General features: G+C 40.4%; 1 protein-coding gene across 14 annotated transcripts in view; it reads left to right on the top strand.

Moving 5' to 3' along the window:
* NBEA (neurobeachin) overlaps nt 1-17,566 on the top strand; it is an 834,265-nt gene that overhangs the window by 768,357 nt on the left and 48,342 nt on the right. For all 14 annotated transcript variants that reach the window (XM_034758618.1, XM_034758629.1, XM_034758620.1 and 11 more), the window contains one exon: nt 2,184-2,351. In XM_034758618.1, the coding sequence (XP_034614509.1) occupies nt 2,184-2,351 (168 nt within the window). The remainder of the gene's footprint in view (nt 1-2,183; nt 2,352-17,566) is intronic.

Genomic DNA, 17,566 nt, shown 5'->3' with positions numbered 1-17,566 from the left:
TACCCCTCTGATACTATTCTTGGAGGTTTCATCACATGACATAATCTTTAATTAAAGATTAATCTTTAATTCCTGGAGACTCCAGGGCAATCCTGGGGGGTTGGCAACCCTACTCAGGCATGTTCTCATAAGATGGGCCTGAAACAGAACACTTGATCTGAATTTTGTAGAAGTTTGTATCCAAACTTAACATTCTTCTTTGAGTTCTACGTGTATTCTACATATAGGTGCGTGTGCGTGCCATGTGTGCAAGTCTGGAAATTCTAGCAAGCAGTGTCTGTTGGTCTGCACATGCACAGTAATTCACCTCATGGTCCAGACCGAGGGCATAAGAGGCAATGCACACCAACACCTCTCCAGTTCCTTCTTACTGCCATATGGCCTGAGTCAGAATCCCTGCATCCACATGTTTTTCCAGCTTTTTTTTATTATTACTCTCTAAACAAATTTGTAAATAGTTTATTGTACATATTAGCATAGTTAAAGTTTTAGTATAATTAATATAGGTAGATTTTCTCCCCATACCGGCAACTTGGGCATTCTGCCAGCAACGCCCAGCCAACCTCCTGTGTAAACCACAAAGGATTCAGAGACCTCTGTTTTCAGGCACCTCTGCTGCCATGAACTCTTCCCATTCCCAGCCACTTGCTAAGGGCTGCTTTTTGATGTCGTAGTCAAGATCCACCCACCGATATTGGTGACATACAATATACCCACATTATTCTGGGGGATGCCCTGCAGGTTTTGCACACAGTTGGGACTCCATAACGACAGACTGTTGGGTCTTATAAATTATCCATCAAGGATACTACATAGAGTTTCTTTCCCTCCCTCCATCCATGCAAACTTCCTTCCTGGATCCCCTTCAGGGATCACTGTCATGAGGTGATTCTTCGCCAGGAGGCAGACTCCATCCTCCTGTGAGTGGCAATAGAGTGAATGCCACCTCAATATCAAGGAAGAGGTTTCTATTCCCCTTACTTCTCGGTCCCCCAAAAAGACAGAGACCCCTTCTGGACCTTCAACAACTGAACATTTTATTCTGAAGTCAAAGTTCAGGATGGTTACACTAGTATTGATGATACCAAACTATAACTCCAAGGAGGCATCATGGCAGGATATCCAAATTGAAATGTTTCACTTTTTGACTGTTTTTGACAAAAATAAATCAAAATTTTGACAGAAAGGAGGCAACTATTGCAAAACCATTTGTTTAGTTGAAAACAATTTTCCCTCAAAAAATAATTTTACTGGAAAATTTTCAACCAGTCCTAGTAACTGGTATAACAAATCCATTAATGTAACCTTTTAATGCTTACATACACACTAAGAACCTGTAGAAGAGAACTGTATATGTTTCCAGATAATAGCCTGTGGGCAAGCAAGGTAAGTGGTTTGCTAGGGGAAGGAAGTTAAGGGCACCCTATGTCTTCTCTGAGGCTTTCAAAGCTCCAATGCAGGCAGTGACATCTAAAGGTAAGTAGATGTTTCTCTGTAATGGAGAGGCTAAGCTCAACCTTTATTGCTATCATCACTTCTATGGCTGCAGTTTAGTACCTTCTCCTCACCACTTGTGTTGCACAGAGGGGTTACCAATCATAACCCATCTTTCTTATGTTGGACAAACATTCGTGAGTGGGTGTTTTTTTTTCTTTGAGACTACTTAGAAAAGAGGGCCCTTGCTCAGTGAGCCACAACCCCCACTTGGAGTTCAAAAACATCTTATTTTCTCTATAGAGCTGTTTAAAACTAATACTGTATTCCTGTCTTTTCCATTATAGGTTTAAAATGAATTAGAGCTGGTTGGAAAATGAGCTGTGGGTCAGGATATCTTTGCTCATTTCCCCCGTTTTCCATCAATTTTTTAGACAGATTATGCAAGAAATTTATTGGACAGCTCTAGAATTAACTAAACAATCATAGTTAGCTAAACCCTGTTTTTGAAAAGGAAATTAACAACTGAACAAATAAGAGTAATGTCCTTTAATTTTTTTCACAATATAATTCATTGAGTGGTGGTTTAATGTTTGTTTGAAAGACTTCAGATATATACTGTAAATATGAACACGAATTCTAGTGCTGTACAGTACAGTTTCTTCAGGCAATAAGAAAAGTGAAAACAGAATTTAAGCATGTAAATGTGAGAAACAGTATTTTTCCCTGACTTTGAATTTCATTTCCAGGCGCTGGAAAGTGAGTTTGTATCATGCCAGCTTCATCAATGGATTGACCTTATTTTTGGCTACAAGCAACGAGGACCAGAAGCAGTGCGTGCACTCAATGTTTTCCACTATCTAACATATGAAGGCTCTGTGAATCTGGACAGTATCACTGATCCTGTCCTCAGGGAGGTAAGCATTTACTATCATGTCATTCTAAAAACTGCCGTGATCTCCCAGGCATCATTAATGTATCATCTTTTTTTAGTTTAAAAAAAAATCCTTTTTGGTTTGATTTTATTGACTTTATTCAGAACTTGGGATCCTGGGTGATTCCAAAAAAGGAAAGTCAAGTATGTTTAAATGTCAAAGAGGTGTAGATGCTGGGCAGTGTTTTCTTTGCTAAGAAGCACTATCATATACAATACAGTTAATATGCAATCCATTTATTATAGTGCAAGTAATGCTCTACAAAATGAACCATCTTTACAATTAGCATCTGATAGAATCACTTAGTAAAACTGAAAAGTTGAAATAAAAAGATTACTTTGCATTGTGGCCATGAGTCAGAGGAAAACGCCTAACATTTCCAGATAATGCAATACCAATTATGTGCATCAATAGAATTATACTTTACAGGCTGACAAATAGAATTAGTTCAAATTACTTTAGTTTTTCTTTCTGTAATGTACAATCAAATGTTGCCATTAAAGGATGTTTTTAGGTTTAATTTTTTGTGTGTGTTGGGTTGTTTTCTGGGATTTTTTGTGCGGGTGTTTTGTTCAAATATGTTTACACTAACCATCTGGGCAGAATCATGTTGCTATCCTCATATGTGTTTTATTTACAGTCAATGTGCTTGTTTTAGTAAAATTATTAAGAATTATTGCTATAAATATCATTCATGCATTGGGTAAAATGATTAAAAATTAGGTGAAAAGTGTGAAGATACAACAGCTGCTAGATGAGTGTTGCTGTGATGAAGCTATACACACAATCGTCCATTCCCCCAGATATCTACCATCTGTTGTATGCAAAACAGTAATAATTTATACACTACCAGGCTTTAGAATTGTTTTTTTCGGAGTGGGGGGAGAGATGAGTTGTTTTTGTTTTGTTTTGTGTTTTTTTTGTTTTAATCTTGAAGACAGAAAACTAGTAGATTGTGAAAAAGAAACAGCCATCAAAGAAACATTTGGATTCAGTGAGGCTAATTTTTTGGAATAATGCATTTTAATGTCTTTTTACCATTTAGATTGCTAACCAAGAATACAGACATTTAAAAAATCTGATCTTTAGATTCTTAGAGCTAGAACTTCAGAAGGTGTATTTTAAGGATCAGATCCTGCAAACATTTATTCTAATACCCCATTTTAAGCATTTGATGAGACCCATTGACTCCAATGGGACTACTCAAGTGCTTAAAATTAAGTACGTGCATAATTGTTTGCAGATTCCAGAGACTTAGAGCATAATTAGAGGCAATAAAATGCAGATCTGCATGCACAAAAGAACAATAATTTTTGAAAGTATAAATAAGATGCTTATGCAATGAAAGCAAAGGAGTGCAATACTTAGTAGTTCAATATGACTAGTAACTGTGCAATAATAGAGGTAATGCAATACTTAAGGCCCTGATTTGCATGGACAGACCTATGTGTCTGACTTCAAGGGCCTCCCCACAAAGGATGGCTTGTAGGATTGAGGTCAGTGTGCTTTGCTTAACATCTTGTGACATGATGAGCATCTTCAACTCTCTTGTGAGCTTAGTTACATGCACAATTTATTGTCAGGATTTTTTTTAAAAATCAGGGAGATGTTTTTGTGCTCCCACATGTATGTCTAACCCATGCCCCCTTAGTCATTAACATATATATCTCTTCTTTCTTGTGCTTCCCTGTGCACTGTAAGCCACTTCTCACAGCTCCATTTTATTCTTCATTCCACACACAAGAAGAAAATTTTCACGTGAAAGGTTATTTTTAGTGCTACTGAGAGCAAAATGTTCAATTTAAAATAGAAAAGAAATCTGAATGCCCTTCAGTTCCTCATAAATAGTTTGTCATACCTAGACACGTAACGTACTTGTTCCTCTAAAAGACTTCAAATACTAATCCTGCTCTGTATTCTTTGCAGAGTAAAAATACCTTCTTGTTCAATTTTTGCTCATATGTGATCATACATACAAGATCATATGGATTTATACAGGCAGATTTGGAGGCTTTTCAGATTTATTTGAACTATAAGTATAAATGGTATATAGGTTCTCTGTCCAATAAAACAGTGTTTGATATCTGGATCAGTATTTATTAGTGGTTCAGGCATGGATGATATGTTTTTATTACAACTGCACATTTTAGTTATGATTTGCTTTCTTCTGTAAAAAAATGGACTTTTTATGTTTCTAAATACTTTTTTCTTATTTTAACAATTGATTTTAGCAGATAGTCCACCAAACAATATATAAGCAAGAACGTCATTTTAAATGTGTTTTAAACCCCATAAAATATAAATATATAAACACTAGAAAATCAAATTCCTTTTTGTCATATGTATTATATCACAGCAGGTTGTGAACTGTTGTGTTTGATATTTTAACTTGGTAATAGTTGAATATAAAAGATCTTTTCAAAGAAAAGTTGAACTTTTTCTCAATACAATATCTGCTGTTAAAAGTCAGGATATACCTGTAATCCCTACCCCACAATGTCTGAGATATTCTAGTTATTTCATTTTCTAAATAAAGGGAAATACTGAGTTTTTCTGCTGCAACGAGGAGGTTGGTGAACAGACTTCAGCAGAGGCTATGGTTTAAGCAAATGACCATTACTTTTAGCTTGAAATCCCGTCACCTGTTATCAGGGAAACAGACTAGATTATTATGGTTGCCTCCTAAAACAGTGGCCATCACAGGTCTCAAAACAGACAGGGAACACAGCAGTTTTTTCACAATGAAATGTGGCTCCAAGTAAGTGTCCCTTAGCAAGCTCCCAACTCATGGGAAGAATTGGGCATGAACCTCTAATCTTTATCATTGTAAAAGTCAAGTCCCCATCCAACCACATAGAAACAGTTCCTCACGCCAGGTGGTGATCAGCCAAAACCAGAGCATGAAAGGATGCGTGGTGGATGCCTCGGGCCTCAGGTCAACCAGAAACTTTAGCCCAGTGGAGCTGCCATTGGTCACAAAGCAACATAATCAACACAGGTTGGCTGAATAAAAGATCATTCGTTACTGCCTTCCCCACTCCCTGATGTCAATTTGTCCACAAATAAAAGGCGAGAACAGCAAATCAGCAGATCGGTGGGGTAAGATAAAAACCTCCCAATCATTCTTCCCCTCCATCCCAGGTGGGGATTTAAATCATGATTTGCCCTGCATCCCCAGCTCCTGCCTTTGTTTAGGGAAAAAATATCTTCTAGGTAAAAACACTTTTGTGTTCAGCAAGAGAGAACCAGATCCCCACACCTAACTAATTATTTTTGTGCTATCTTTCAGTATAGATGGCCCAAAGCCTCAAATTTGAACACCCCCCAATTTTAGAGAAGGGTTCAAGATCCAGATCCAAATCCATGACCCTCTCTGTCATTTGGGAACACAACAAAGTTAGCACTCTGTCACCTTTTGATAATGTTCACTCTTATGAAAGTACATTATTGTCCCAACTGACCATATAGTTGCCAGTTTGTGCACACAACTGAGCACACTATTTTCACATATTTGCTATTTTGCAGAAATCCTGGCTTAGCACCCAGCTTGAGTGCCTCAGTTGAACACTGGAGGTGGCATTCACAAGGGGGATTTGGGTGATGCCATGTTCCGCATTGCAGTGTCTAACTTTTAGGTGCCCTGTCACCAAGTGGAATTCACAAACTGAGGTGCCCAGGTCCCCTATACAAGCAGGGGTGCTGGAACAATTTTTGTAGTGGGGGTGCTAATAGCCATTGAACCAAACTGTAAACCCTGTATATGATGGAAACCACTTCAAGCCAGGCAGCGTGGCAGCACACACACACCCTAGTTCCAGCACCTATGTATGCAAGGCAAGAGGAGAGTTAGGTGTCTAAGAATGGGATTCACAAAAAACGTCATGCTGAGAGGAGAGCTGCCTGAGCTAACCTATCGGAAATGCCAAGGAGAGGGGTGAGGCCTATACCCCATCCATCAAAGGATGCCAGGTGCCTAACTCTGGGCCAAAGAGAGGTGCTTTTCTCCACTTGGGATTCAGCCATGAACCCTTTCCTGGAGTTAGGTGCCTAAGACAGGTCAGCACTTTTTCAAGAAAAGCAAAGGATGGGGAGCTGTAATAAAAGCCCTTTAATAACGTTTAGCCTAGTGGTTAGACCACTTACTCAGGACTTGGAAGACCTGTGTTCAATTCCCCTTTTGCAGAGCAGGGATTTGAACTTGGACCTCCCTTTTCCTAAGGGAGTGGTCTATGGCGAATTTTATGACAGGGCTCTCTAAATCTCTCCAGCTGAATTTTTTCCACTGTGTATAAATACTCCAGTAATAACTGTGCCAGAGAGAGAATTAAAATGCATCCGTAGCCTAGCTCTAGCCTCTGCTTGAAGGTGAAAGAACCAATGTTTAAATCTCTGCTGTACATCAGGCAAATGGGTGAATTGAACCCCCGGTCTCCTAAGTAAATTCTCTAAGTACTGGGCCACCACCACTTCTTATTCCTCATTCTGGACATTTTATGTAAGTTTAAATATGTTCTGAGCACATCTACCAGATGGGGCCCCAGAGATAAACTAGGAGGGGAATGCCTAGTTTGTGAATCACAATTGGGCATAGGTGTGAGTTAGGCACTGAGCTGCTGGGGAGCATCAAAACTGAGGTGACTGTGTGCATATCCAGCTGCTGAAATTTAGCCTCCTCAGGGGCTTTAATAGCAGAAACATAGATCCCTAGGGATGTTGGGCAGCTGTTCTGCAGGGGTTTTGTGAATCCCAGTGTCACCTAAATGACTTAGGTGCCAAAAGTGGCAGTTAGACACCTAAATACTGGTATCCCCTTGTATATACAAACTGGGCAATCCTGTGGAGTTATTTCAAGGCGGTCATGCGTCAGCCTTCTCTAGCGAGTAGCTTTAGCACTCCTCTATCTGGGTGAAAAAAACCCAGAGGATACATGCAATGAGAAAACCATAGCCCATCCTTGTCTTTAAGCGACCCTTTTTCCCACAGACAAATATGGCTACACTCAGAGCCCCTTGAAAGTTGTGCTCCATGCAGCACAGGGAGAAGGCACATGCTTATGCATCTTCCTCATACTCTATCACCATCTAGTGCAGAAGTACCTCCCTGACCCCGTTATTAGTGGTCTCTCCATCTGCCCCTTTATGAATGTCATGTAGGGTGACCACCCATCCTGAATTGGGTGGGACAGTCCCAAAATGCAGAGTTCAAATCCTGGTCCTGGGTTGAATGACTTCAGGACAGCATTTGTCCTAGATTCCCTGCGGCACTGCTCAGCACTTGCCCGAGGCTCAGGGGGGCGCCAGCCTCTTTCTGGTGGGGGAGCTGAGGTGGGCCTTAGCCCCGCCTCACTATAATGCTCCACCCTCTGCTTCTCCTTTCTTCCTGATGCCTTGCCCCCTGGCCAGGCCAGAAGCCAGAGCTGGGCAGTAGTAAGAGCCACCCAGAAAGCCTGGGCTGCTGTGGGGAGTCCTGGACCCTCCACCTGCCCTGTGCTGTGCACTTGGGGGGCGTGGACATGGGCCGGGGCTACTCTTGGGCACCCCGTCACCCAATCCAGGGCAAGTGGAGGCTCCAGGGCTCCCCACAGCAGCCCAGGCTCCCTGGGCAGCTCTTACCAGGACTCTGGCTTCCAGCATGGCCAAGGGGTGAGGCCTTGAGTGGAAGAGGAGGAGCTGGGGGAAGGCCATGGGAGAAGAGGAGGAGCAGAAGGTGGGGTTACAGAGGGGGCAGGGATCCTGCATGTGTCCCGTTTTTGCCTTTTGAAAAGATGGTCACCCTAATATCATGATGGGTGTGGCCCACCTCTGATTTTTAAAATTTAAATTAACAATAACTATGTCAAGATGTGTATGTCAAGATGTGTTTCTTCATTTAAATAAGCCTTTGAGAACTTGAGATCTGCACTGAATAATATACATGCTGCATTTACTGAAACTTATTCTTCAGATTTCATAGTGCCACCAAATAAATATATATATAAAAAGAGAGAGAGAGAAAAATCACCCTAATGCATTACAAGTAGTAATTAGTTCAAACCAAAACTGTGTCCCTGGATGCCCCAAAGTTAATCCAAGTCCTAAATTTCTGGCTTAGGCCCTGTTGAATTTGAAGTGGGAAGTCTTCCACTTTTAAAATATAAAAATTCTTGAAAGAGAGTCTTTTTAGCAATTTGAGTAGCTTCTCTTTTATTCTGCACATTGCAAAATTGTATTCATATTATAATAAAAGGAGAAGAGGAAGAACTATGTAGTAAAAATTAACATTGTCAGGCCCAAATTAAGGGGAAATTTTGTTGTTGTAGTAATCTTAATATTTCTCAGTTGCAGGTGTGCCTGTATATCACTGATCTCTATTGTATTAAAAAAAAACCTTAAATTGTGAAATAAATGCTAAAATTTGAGGAACAGCATAAGGATATTGATTCATTCTTACTTGACAGGTGAAATCATGATTGCAGCACTAACCACAGCAATTATGGCATTAAAATGTCAAGAAATTAGGGGTCAGAATAACAGATAATTTTCTTCCTTGTGTCAGATTAAAAATTGACATTCTTTGACAGCACAGGATCTCTGTCTGAGAAAATTATGACAGCTTAACTCATCTTGTACGTGTAAAGCTGTAATTGATAATGAACTTTACTGTCACAGCCTTCTCCTGTGGAGAAACATGACAGAACATCTCCGGTACAAAGTCTGTATCTCTTTTTAATATGTAAACAGCAGTTATATTGGACATTAGATGTTATTTGGAATTGTCTTTATTGTTGGTTTAGATGATAATCCAAACCCTTTTTTTCTGGACAGGTTCAGCTGACTTCAAAGAGCTGATGTTAAAAATGCTAATGCAGAAAACAATGATACCTAAAGCACACTAAGTAAAATTGTTACTGTATTATTTGTACTTGTATATTCTCCTAGGAATGACCATTTCACAGGCTAATCAATATAAATCTCATGGCCTAAATTTTCAAAAGTGACTAGGGTTTTTGGGTGCCCAACTTGAGAAACTTTGAAAGGACATGATTTTTCAGAAGTTCCAAGCACCCATTCTTTTGAAAACATGTGTCTCAAGTTTGGTACCCAGACATGGGAGAACTCAACTCACTAGTTATTTTTGAAAAGTCAGGGCCTTATTCTTCCACTTCATAAATTATTGTGTGATTGAAGCGTGAACAGCACACTAATATACATTTCATTAAAAAAAAATAAATAAAAACATTGAACATAACCATGTGAATAATTTTTCAGTACTGCCTTGTGGATTAAACTGAAAATGATTAAGTGGAGATACTCATTTTGATGACTAAAAATGTAATTAAACTAGTCACATGTAACATTGAAAGCACATTTTTTGTAGAAACTCACAGAAAGTTAATATTTTTGGCTTACTGTTTATTTTTTTTTGTTTAAAATTATTGCCAGATCTCCATCTACTTTGATAGCATACAATTTGTTCTTCATTAGTAGTGTTTAAAAAACCAAGTGAAGCATTATACTGTACAGTTTTTGGTTTGTATGCACATTCTAGCTGGTTTTTCTTCTTTTTTTTTTTCATACTCAGTCGCAAATGTAGATAGGCAGTGCATTCCAATTGCTAGCCTTTATGTGTACGGCATGTTCAGCAAAAGATGAATTGTACATTTGCAGAAAAAACAAACGAATATGAAGAAGTTACTGGGTTCAGATATTTGTTCTGAGTAGTCACCTGTCAAAATACCTGAGCATACCTGCAGCCCACACAGCCAAATTGAAAAATGATTAAAATGACTAGCATTTGACAGTCAGTTTCCATGCCCATAAACTAATCCTAGAAGGACAGTTTTGCTGGCAGCTAGCAGAGCATACGGCCTATACAATATTTATTTCTTTACTGTGGAGTTTATAGTTAGCGTATTTAAATGATTAAAAAAGTCATAATGATGTGGTGGTCTTGCAGTGCTTTTCAGTTACCCTCCTTTCTGGGTTTATATTTTAGATGATATTTTCTTCTCTTATCTCTTTCTTTGATCTGACAGGAACAACAAAGCATCCCTCTGGATCTGCTATAGTGAAATATGCCCACAGGAAGCAGAGTAGAGCATGTCAGTTTTCACTTTTTTTTTCTTGCTGAAACACTCTTTGCTACTACAGAGAGCTGACATGATAGGGTTGTCAAGAACCATCAAGATAGATATATCTTTAACAAAGAGTTGGAATGGTAGCCTTTCCTGCTGGCTGAACCTAGAAGAATTATGAGGAAAAAATTAACACACTTACCATTCGAATAAAATAAAAGACTTACATAACGACACCCACTGCTAACCGTTGCAAGCATGTGCTTGTTCTTGCTCTTGTTCTGAGTTATTCTTATTTCTTTTCTTTTTTCTTCTGTGATCTCTTTCTTTGATCTGACAGAATATCAAAACCACCCCTCTGGATCTGCTTCATTGAATTGTACCCACAATATTGTTCACTTACATGTTCAATGTTGCCTAATTGCCTCCATACAAGGGATGCTCCTGGCTTCCTCTCTGGGAGCAGTCGTATGAAACGATTATGGATAGTTGTGAAGTAACCGAGAGATTGTCAGTGATGTCAATATCCACTTATTTCCAACTTAATTGAAGGAAGATGTACAGGAAAAACCCTTATATATGCAAAAGCCATAATGATAATGGCAATTATTTTGTTATGTACTAAGGCAGGGGTGGGCAAACTTTTTGCCGTGAGTGCCACATCTGGGTGGGGAAATTGCATGCAGGGCCATGAATGTAGGGCTGGGGCAGGAGTTTGGGGTGTGGGAGGGAGTGCAGAGTGTAGGGGGGGGTGCAGTGTGCAGGAAGGGGCTAAGGGCAAGGGGTTGGGGCACAGGAGCGGTGCGGAGTGTGGGAGGGGTCTCAGGGCAGGGGGGTGGGGTGCAAGAGGGGTGTGGGGGGGGGGGGGGGGCTAGGGGCAGGGGGTTGGGGTGTAGGGTGCAGGAGGAGTTCAGGTTGCGGGCTCCAGCCCGGTGCCGCTTACCTGGAGCGGCTCCAGGGTGGCAGCGGCACGCAGCAGGGCTAAGACAGGCTCCCTGCCTGCCCTGGCCCATGCCGTGCTGCTCCCGGAAGCGGCTGGCACCATGTCCCTGCATCTCCTGGGGGAGGGGGGACAGAGGGCTCCGCGTGCTGTCCTTGCCTGCAGGTACCTCCCCCAAAGCTCCCATTGGCCATGGTTCCCCATTCCCAGCCAATGGGATCTGCGGGGGGCGGTGTCTGCAGGCAATGGCAGCGCACAGAGCCCTCTGCCCCCCTACTCCCTCAGGGGCTGCAGGGTCATGGTGCCAGCTGCTTCCGGGAGCGGCGCAGGGCCAATGCCACGGGGGTGGCAATCCCGCGGGTCGGATCCAGCCTGCGGGCCATAGTTTGTCCACCCCTGCACTAAGGGCTAAGTTCTGCTTTGGGGAATGTATACGTGGATCCTGTTGACTTTAGCAAGAGCTCCACATCCAAATCACTGTGAATTTGTGTCTTCCAAGCACCTGAAATAGACCTTCCTTCTTTCACCATACATCCAGATTGTAGGAGAAATACCTTTATTAGTTCAGAGTGTTTTTTGTGTGTTTGAATGTGAGTGTGAAGAAATTATCCAGGGAAAGCCAAATTGAACAAATGAGTTTTGCATTTAGTTATGAAAGTGGTTGTGTCTGTGATCATTCTTATCTCTTCAGGGACTGAGTTCCAAAGTTTAGGTCCAGCTCCGGTGAAAGATCTGCCTCCTGCACTTATGAGCCTTTTCTTATCAATCCATAGTTACTTTGTTCTGGTGGAACTTCACTGGTTAAAGGGATCGTGGTCTCAGAGGGAGTGGTATTTGCTCTTGTTGCTAGGCACAGTCCCATAGAAGACTTGGAATTCAGGACAGATTTCTCAAACCAGTCTCTGTATTCAATGGGGTGTCAGTATAAGTAACACATAGGCCATTTACACCAGTGAATCAGAAATCAGAATCTGATCCATAGAGTTCAGAACACAAAATAACCTTAAAACCAAAATATTATTCTAGTATAAATACATTAATTCACACTAATTAGTGACTCTCCATTGTGCCTTTATTGAGTACATTAGAAATGGTCAAATAATGAAAAATACTGATTGGTGAATATTTTCACATATAAAAGCACTGAGCCCAATTCATTGTAATTCCTGAATCCTATTATTTGTTGTTCCTGAGTATTCAGAGAACTGAGGTAGTCATAAAAATATATGATTCCTAATAATTTCACAAATTGTAGCACACATGATTTTATCCAAAAAGTTAAACCAAAAGTATGGAGTTTATTTGCTACTCATTATTCCCCTGTTTAAAAAGTTTGTCATCCACACAGAAGAGGAAAGTGAGCAACGCTATCTGACTTAGATGACCCACCACACAACACAAATAACACAGAAATGTTCCGAGAGAATAATTTGAAGATAACTCATGTAGCTGATAGTTATTTGCAGATGAATTAATGCAGAAAATCAGGAAGAGTTCTTGAATTAAGAAGTGAAGAAAAGAGTTCTTCACTAACCAAAAAGAGGGCTTAATTTATAATGAATATTATTTGTAATGAATACTCATGTAACAAATGACCACTTCTAGAGAGCATCATTGATCTTCCACTTCTTATACCTCTCTGGAGCCATCTTAGAGTGTTATCTCAAAATTAGATTTATAATCAGTACAATCCATGTGAAACAGATAATTCCACTACTGTCCAGCTTTTACTACAAAAATATGAACAATTCAGATCTTGTATATAAAAACTGCTTCTTCATCTTTAGATTTTTTATTACATGCCGTTGAGAGGTACTAATTATTGATTTGAGAAATTAGCAGCAAATACTTTACCAGTCATATTTTACTCAAGGTGGGCAGGGTGAAAATTACTGGCTGATGATTGTAGTGTAGCTAGAAGGGGCTCCTTTTTCTTGATTAGCACAGATTTCAGATATATTACACAGTCATTACAACAGCATAAATTAACTATTATTCGACACATTTTGCATATATTAATTTGTTGCAGTAGATATTACTCAGTCTAAGTGTATAGCAATTTCAGTTACGGAGCTGTAAAACCGAACTTTTAAAATATTTTAAACATATTGATAATGTGCCTTTTTAATGCCATTTTGAAGCCTGGGTAGAGCATATCTATATTATAGTTTTCAATTTATGTCAAGAACAGAGAGTGTGGATTTTCTGAAGAATGTTTTGTTGGAAATAATCCAAATGTAATTATTTCTTTAAGCTCCCTGAAAATTATTGTGTGTGCTTTTATTTTTAAAATAACAGTATAGCCTACGTTAAAAAATGAAACCATAAAACTATAATAAATATACAGAAAAGTTACAATTCTGGTCTCACAGATCGAATATTTAAGACTGATCTTTCAGTATTTGTAACTCTGTAGCATTTCCCAATTAGTCCCTTTTTGGCTTTTTGTTTTGAAGGTTTGCCTATTTTCTAAGATAGCTTTTATGGCCTGTGATACATGAATTTAAGGCTGGGGGCTGACTCATGCCTTACCACCACTACCAGATTTGGGTGTTTCTACCAGTATAACATGAAACAGTAGGATCTGACACAGTCTCAGCACTTTGGTCGGAGAGAAAGGCGAAGGCAAGATTTAAGGGATGTGTTAGGAAAGATTTGATGAGACTTGTGGGAGGAAAACACTAGTGCAGGGGTAGGCAACCTATGGCATGTGAGCTGAAGGCGGCACGTGAGCTGATTTTCAGTGGCACTCACACTGCCCAGGTCCTGGCTACCAATCCGGAGGGCTCTGCATTTTAATTTAATTTTAAATGAAGCTTCTTAAACATTTTAAAAACCTTATTTACTTGAAATACAATAGTTTAGTTATATATCATAGACTTATAGAAAGAGACCTTCTAAAAATGTTAAAATGTATTACTGGCACGCAAAACCTTAAATTAGAGTGAATAAATGAAGACTCAGCACACCACTTATGAAAGATTGCCGACCCCTGCACTGGTGAGAGGATGGGACCCACAAGAATGCCCTAATAGTCTCCTTCCCTTCAGTTTATACCATATACCTACAGCAAATATTGATACTCCAAAACTATAGAATATCTTCACTCCGGTTTACTGTCACCAAAATGGAGAGGAAAGATTAGCAAAACGGTAGAGTAGGAGAGCCACATTTTTTATCGTGATTTACTGGATTTCATTAGCAAGAAAAAGTTTTCAGTCATGGGTTTTACTACTATTCTTTCAACAAGCAACTAGAAGCAGTTGAACATTAAATCACATTTTAATTTTTTATATAATTTTATTTTATAAACCAAAAAAATACTAAAATATGGCTATTATATACTTTGATTTACTAACTGTGTCTGTTTGTGTATTCCAAGCATTAAAAAATAATGCCTTTGGTGATCATGTTTTATTTCAATAATAAACCAGAAGAGAAAAAAATCACAGTTAAAATACATTCCTTCATGAATAAGTACCATTTCTTTTGTATTACTGCAAACTCTCAAAAGGCCAGCTCTCTTATTTGCTTCTCTGTTTTCTTGGCTTTCCCCACAGAGTATGTTCTTAATTGTAAAGCAAGTGGAATAAAATATCGTGTATATCTCATACGATACAGCTTTCCAAAGTATATATAGGTTACTTAACTCATGACGGGAGACATTACTCATTAGTTTAGATATTAGATTAATCTCTTATCCCATAAGGAAGTATTCTCTAGATTTTACACTGTATCCTCATTTATTTATATCTCTACATCTAAAGATTATAATATACCAAAAATTCAAAGATGTACTTGGCCTGTGACCACCTGAAGTAAAATTAAACCGTGTAAAATAATAATATTCTGATTTGAACAAAATATTCCCTTCCCTATAGAAATTACCAGAAAAGCTCTAGCACAAAAATCAGTCCCATCCTTTATTCACAATTGCGGCTCTATTATCCTCTCTGCTGGGACTCCATGCAAACTCTACCAACAGGGCTCTCTAAAGAGAGCTGTTGTATTCATGCCCTCTTTGGCTGCCCTAGCCAATGGAGGTGAATAAGTCCCTATTAGTTAATAGTCCATCTCTCTCTCCTGCTGTGGTGCAACAGCATCTGTAATATTTTATTAAGTTCTGGATGTAATCTTATTAGAAAGATCGGAGGGAGTTCATTGATGAGCATCAAATAGGGTTACCATACGTCCGGTTTTTCCCGGACATGTCCGGCTTTTCGGCAATCAAACCCCCGTCTGGGGGGAATTGCCAAAAAGCCGAACATGTCCGGGAAAATGCCGGCTGGGCACTTCCCTCCCGCGGCGGCCCTGTTCCTCTCCGGACTCTTCGGCTCTGGTTAAGAGCCGAGCTGCCCAAGAACTATGGGCTTCAGGCAGCCCCCTTGCCTCTGGACCCCAGCCGCCGGCCGGGCACTTCCCTTCCGGGCTCCAGCAGGGCAGGGTCCGGAGGCATGGGGGCTGCCTGAAGCCGGTAGCGCTCGTGCAGCTCGGCTCTTAAACAGAGCCGAAGAGTCAGGGGAGGAGCAGAGCTTCCAGCTGCGGCGGCTCTGCTCCTCCCCTGACTCTTTGGCTCTGTTTAAGAGCCGAGCGCTACGGGCTTTGGGCAGCCCCCATGTCTCCGGACCCTGCGCTGCCGGAGCCCGGGAGGGGAAGTGCCCGGCTGGGGGCGCAGGGTCCGGAGGCATAGGGGCTGCCTGAAGCCCAAGCGCTACCGGCTTCATGGTTTGCCGGGCAGCCTCCAGACCCTGCGCCCCCGGCTGGGCGCTTCCCCTCCCGGGCTCCAGCTGCGCTGGGGAAGCGCCGGTCGGGGGCGCAGAGTCTGGGGGCTGCACGGCAAACCGTGAAGCCGGTAGCGCTCGGGCAGCCCTTTTCGCGTGGCTGGGAGTGGGAGGGAGAAGGGGGCGGAGAAGGGGCAGGGAAGGGGCGGAGTTGGTGCGGGGCTGGGGGTGGGGAAATGGGCGGGGCCAGGGCCCATGGAGGGTCCTCTTTTTTTATTTGCTAAATATGGTAACCCTAGCATCAAAATGATGAGAGGACAGGAAAGATTGATTAATGGGAAAGTTTTAAAGAGCTTGACAAGTGGTGACTGAGTAAAAGGGGGGGCACAGTAAAAATCTAGAAATATCTGAAGGTTGCTATAACCAAGTAAGGTAGAGGAATTATTTATTGTACCACCAGAAGTATATATCACCATCTGGAAAGATATTCAAAAAAGGAAAATGTAGGCTGAACTTCAGGAAAAAACTTCCTGACAGTTAGATGTAATTAGGCTGTAAAATAGTTTCCAAAGTAAATTGTGGAATCCCCATTATTTGGGTCTTTTAAAACTAGAATGAACAACCACTAGAAAATATAGGGAACAATCTTGCATTGGCAGGAAGATAGACTGGATGATCTAAAACTTTTCCATCAGTAACATCTATTTTGCTGTGTTCCACTGCCAAGCCTGTAATGACCATAGTGTGAATCCAAATGTATTGGCAGTAACTCTGTCACAATGTCAGTCTGTGTGATGAGTTTACCATTGTAATTAGATTGGCTCCCATCATGATCCATTGCATTTTTAGAATTGTTTTTTTTTCTTTTTTTATAGGTTGTCCTTAGCTTTCAGGCCAATGACTTTTTTGTGTATAAATTTAAATTAGCGGTTTATTTATAGGACTGCGTTAAAAAACTGAATTCATTATCAGGGGAAAATTTTCATTATGGCCTGATTCTTTCCTTAGAAGATCATCATTGTTGTAGTCTATCTGGAAAATCTGATACATTCAGGTTCCTCTACTGATTTGAATGGACTGGAATCCATAAAAATATGATGCAAATGATGTTAATAGGTATGCTCAGCAATCATTATTTATATATTATTATCGGGGCCTTAGTTTATTGCAGTTTTGCTACCACAACAATTGGCATGGAAGTTAGAGCTAGTCACAGATATTAAACAAATAATGGCAGCAATACTCACCCGTCTCTTTTTTTTTCTTATATCCCCTACACTTGTCCTGTCTTTTATTCTTTTTTTAAAAACTAATTAGTGCATATTAACTCAGGTTCATGACCATCTTCAAAAGTGGGGAGGGGAGAGGAAAGGATGGGCAAGAGAGGAAAGAAGATTGAAAGAGAAATAGAACATTGAAATGGTATGGGGGAAATTGAATTGGAGACATTGTGGAAAAGGAAAAGGAGAATGAAGAATAGAGT

This window comes from Trachemys scripta, chromosome 1 (assembly GCF_013100865.1).
Source record: "Trachemys scripta elegans isolate TJP31775 chromosome 1, CAS_Tse_1.0, whole genome shotgun sequence".
NCBI lineage: Eukaryota > Metazoa > Chordata > Testudines > Emydidae > Trachemys > Trachemys scripta.
This window is presented reverse-complemented; position numbering and strand designations above follow the sequence as displayed.